General features: G+C 39.1%; 1 protein-coding gene across 1 annotated transcript; it reads right to left on the bottom strand.

Annotated features, from left to right (window-relative positions):
* Window positions 1-1,337: 1,337 nt before the first annotated feature.
* On the bottom strand, window positions 1,338-2,221 carry LOC127751435 (uncharacterized protein K02A2.6-like). The gene is made up of 2 exons (XM_052274995.1): window positions 2,207-2,221; window positions 1,338-2,093 (listed from the first exon to the last, which is right to left on the bottom strand). Exons 1-2 carry the CDS (start codon window positions 2,219-2,221, stop codon window positions 1,338-1,340), a joined length of 771 nt encoding a protein of 256 aa, XP_052130955.1.
* Between the last annotated feature and the right edge of the window lie 174 nt (window positions 2,222-2,395).

Raw genomic sequence — 2,395 nt, 5'->3', positions numbered from 1 at the left:
TTCATGATTGGTATGTGTTTCATCAAGCTTCGTAACTTCAAGTCCATGCTCATAAGCAATTAGCTGCAGCAAAGCTGTACATTCAATCTTCCATGTCCTATAAATTACAAAAAATATCAGTAATCACAACAATGTTGGTAAATAAACTGTGACCAATACTGGAAAGGTACTTACGCTTGATTTTGTCGTATGTGATTGCTTTTTGATGGCCTTTTTTCACCTCCGAATTTACAACGAAAAACTATATTTTTGTGAACATAATCTAATGGAAATGGGGGCTGTAGCCTAGCCACCCTTTGTTTGTTCTCATTTATAATACTAGAAGAGCTCTTAGTAACCCATACAACATTATTTTCGGTCTCATACAGTTTTAGGGCAGTTTGAAATTCCTTGAAACTTTTGAAAACCTTTCCCATATGTATAGGACTCATTGCAGACTACCTAAATAATCAAACAAAATCATCATAAGAGATAAATGCTAGTTTCTAACAACTTGCAAGTTGTAAGGATCAAGGTTAACCTCTGCTTCAGGATTTTCTAGCCCAGCAAATGAGAGATAGATAACGCAGAGTAGCGTTTAAAAATAACAAAAACAGGTGGTACTAACACTAAAAGACATGATGAAATGGTATACTTACTGAATGAGACTTACAAAGGACAGGCCGGACGGTCTTCTCCGTTAAACAGTCGTTTACACCATTACAACAAGAAAAGAGAGTTGAAAACGCGCGAAAATGCATGACTTAGCAGCTTGTGTGAACAACACTGTCAGGCTGTTCTACACAAGTAGTGAGACTTTTTACAACTTGGTTGCTGGCACAAGTCGTCTAAAGTTGTTTATGTTGTGCCTTGTGCAAATAACCGTCGTGAGACTATTTGCACAAGTTGTGTAAATTGTGGCATAATCGTTATATGCACTCCAGTAAGTTAATGGGTGGTGCGAATAACAATATCATTTTCCCAGGCACAATATTGTGCGCATATAACTAGCCAGTAAGCTCTTACCTGTTGTCACATTCATAGTGTGGTGTCTCTGACAGTTGACAGGGAGAGACTTGGTTCGGGCAGAGAGTAACGTCACAACTGGTTCCCGACTGAAGACTGGTTTATTCCTTTTCACAGGCAGTTATATACAGGTTCTCATAAAGAGAGTATCGAAAGTCAAGGTCGATACACGACATCCTACCCCCCCCCCCCCCCCCCCCCCCAAAGGGTGAAGCAGAAGATACTAAAACTTACAGACTAAAACAATGCATTGTATTAAAAACTAAGATTAAAAAACTACATAACAGAACTGACAGTCTTGAAGTTTCTAGAAAATAGGTACATACATTTTCTTAAATCATAACAGCACAATAGTGAAGACACCGTTCCATTTGATTGGTGTGAGGTGCACGAATTACTCCTTCAAAAGAAAGAAGATAACGAGTTTGGCCCAGACTGCGAACCACATAACCTTTTATTGGAGGAGATTTCTTTTGTAGCTTAATAAGCACCGCCTCCCCATCACGGAATTTTTGGACATTTGACTTGAGAACTTTCGGCAACAGACGGGACAAACTAGTATTAGGTTTAAAATTTAATAAAACATCATTCGGAGATCTGAGGGTTGTGGTGGTTGGGGTATTTCGATAAGTAGATAAAAACTTATTAACTAATTTATCACAGATGTCAATGGGGAAAACCTGCAGTTGAGTTGAGTCTTTGGCTTGGTATTCTAAAAACATTTTTTCAATAGATTTTTTGGCAATCTGGACAGATCTCTCGGCATAGCCGTTACTTTCAGGGTGATAAGCAGGTGAATGAGTTAAAATTATATCTCTAGCCGTACAGAAATCAATTAAGTCAAAACTATCAAATGGAGGACCATTGTCTGATAACAGGGTTTGAGGATCACCCCAAATGGCAAAAATAGTAGACAAGACTGAGATAACATCAGAAGCAGTAGTACGGACCATACGCTGCACATGAATCCACTTAGAAAAAGAGTCAGCAAAAAGGAAGAAATGAATGCCTTTAAAGGTGTGGAAGTCAACATGGACTCTTTGCATTGGTTCTTTAGCTTCAGGCCATGGGACGTAGTCATGAGAACGCTAAAAGTTAACAAGGGAACACGGTTGACACAAGTTACTTCTAGATTCAATATCTTCGTTTACTGAGGGCCACCACACTGAACTTCTGGCTAACATCTTCATGCGCACAATACCCGCATGACCTTCATGGAGGATTTTAATAACCTGTTTTAATAGACTTTTCGGAATTACGACTCGGGAAGCATAGAGCACACAACCTTTTTCCAAGGACAGTTGCTCACGCAACTTGAAAAAGGGTTTGACCAAAGGATCTAAAAATCGATCCCAATCAGGCCAGCCTACTTTACATTGAAGTGAAAGTT

The sequence above is a fragment of the Frankliniella occidentalis genome, unplaced genomic scaffold (assembly GCF_000697945.3).
Source record: "Frankliniella occidentalis isolate FOCC.00 unplaced genomic scaffold, Focc_3.1 Scaffold486, whole genome shotgun sequence".
Classification (NCBI taxonomy): Eukaryota; Metazoa; Arthropoda; class Insecta; order Thysanoptera; family Thripidae; genus Frankliniella; species Frankliniella occidentalis.
The sequence above is the reverse complement of the archived record's forward strand: the minus strand, read 5'-3'. Positions and strand labels throughout refer to the sequence as shown.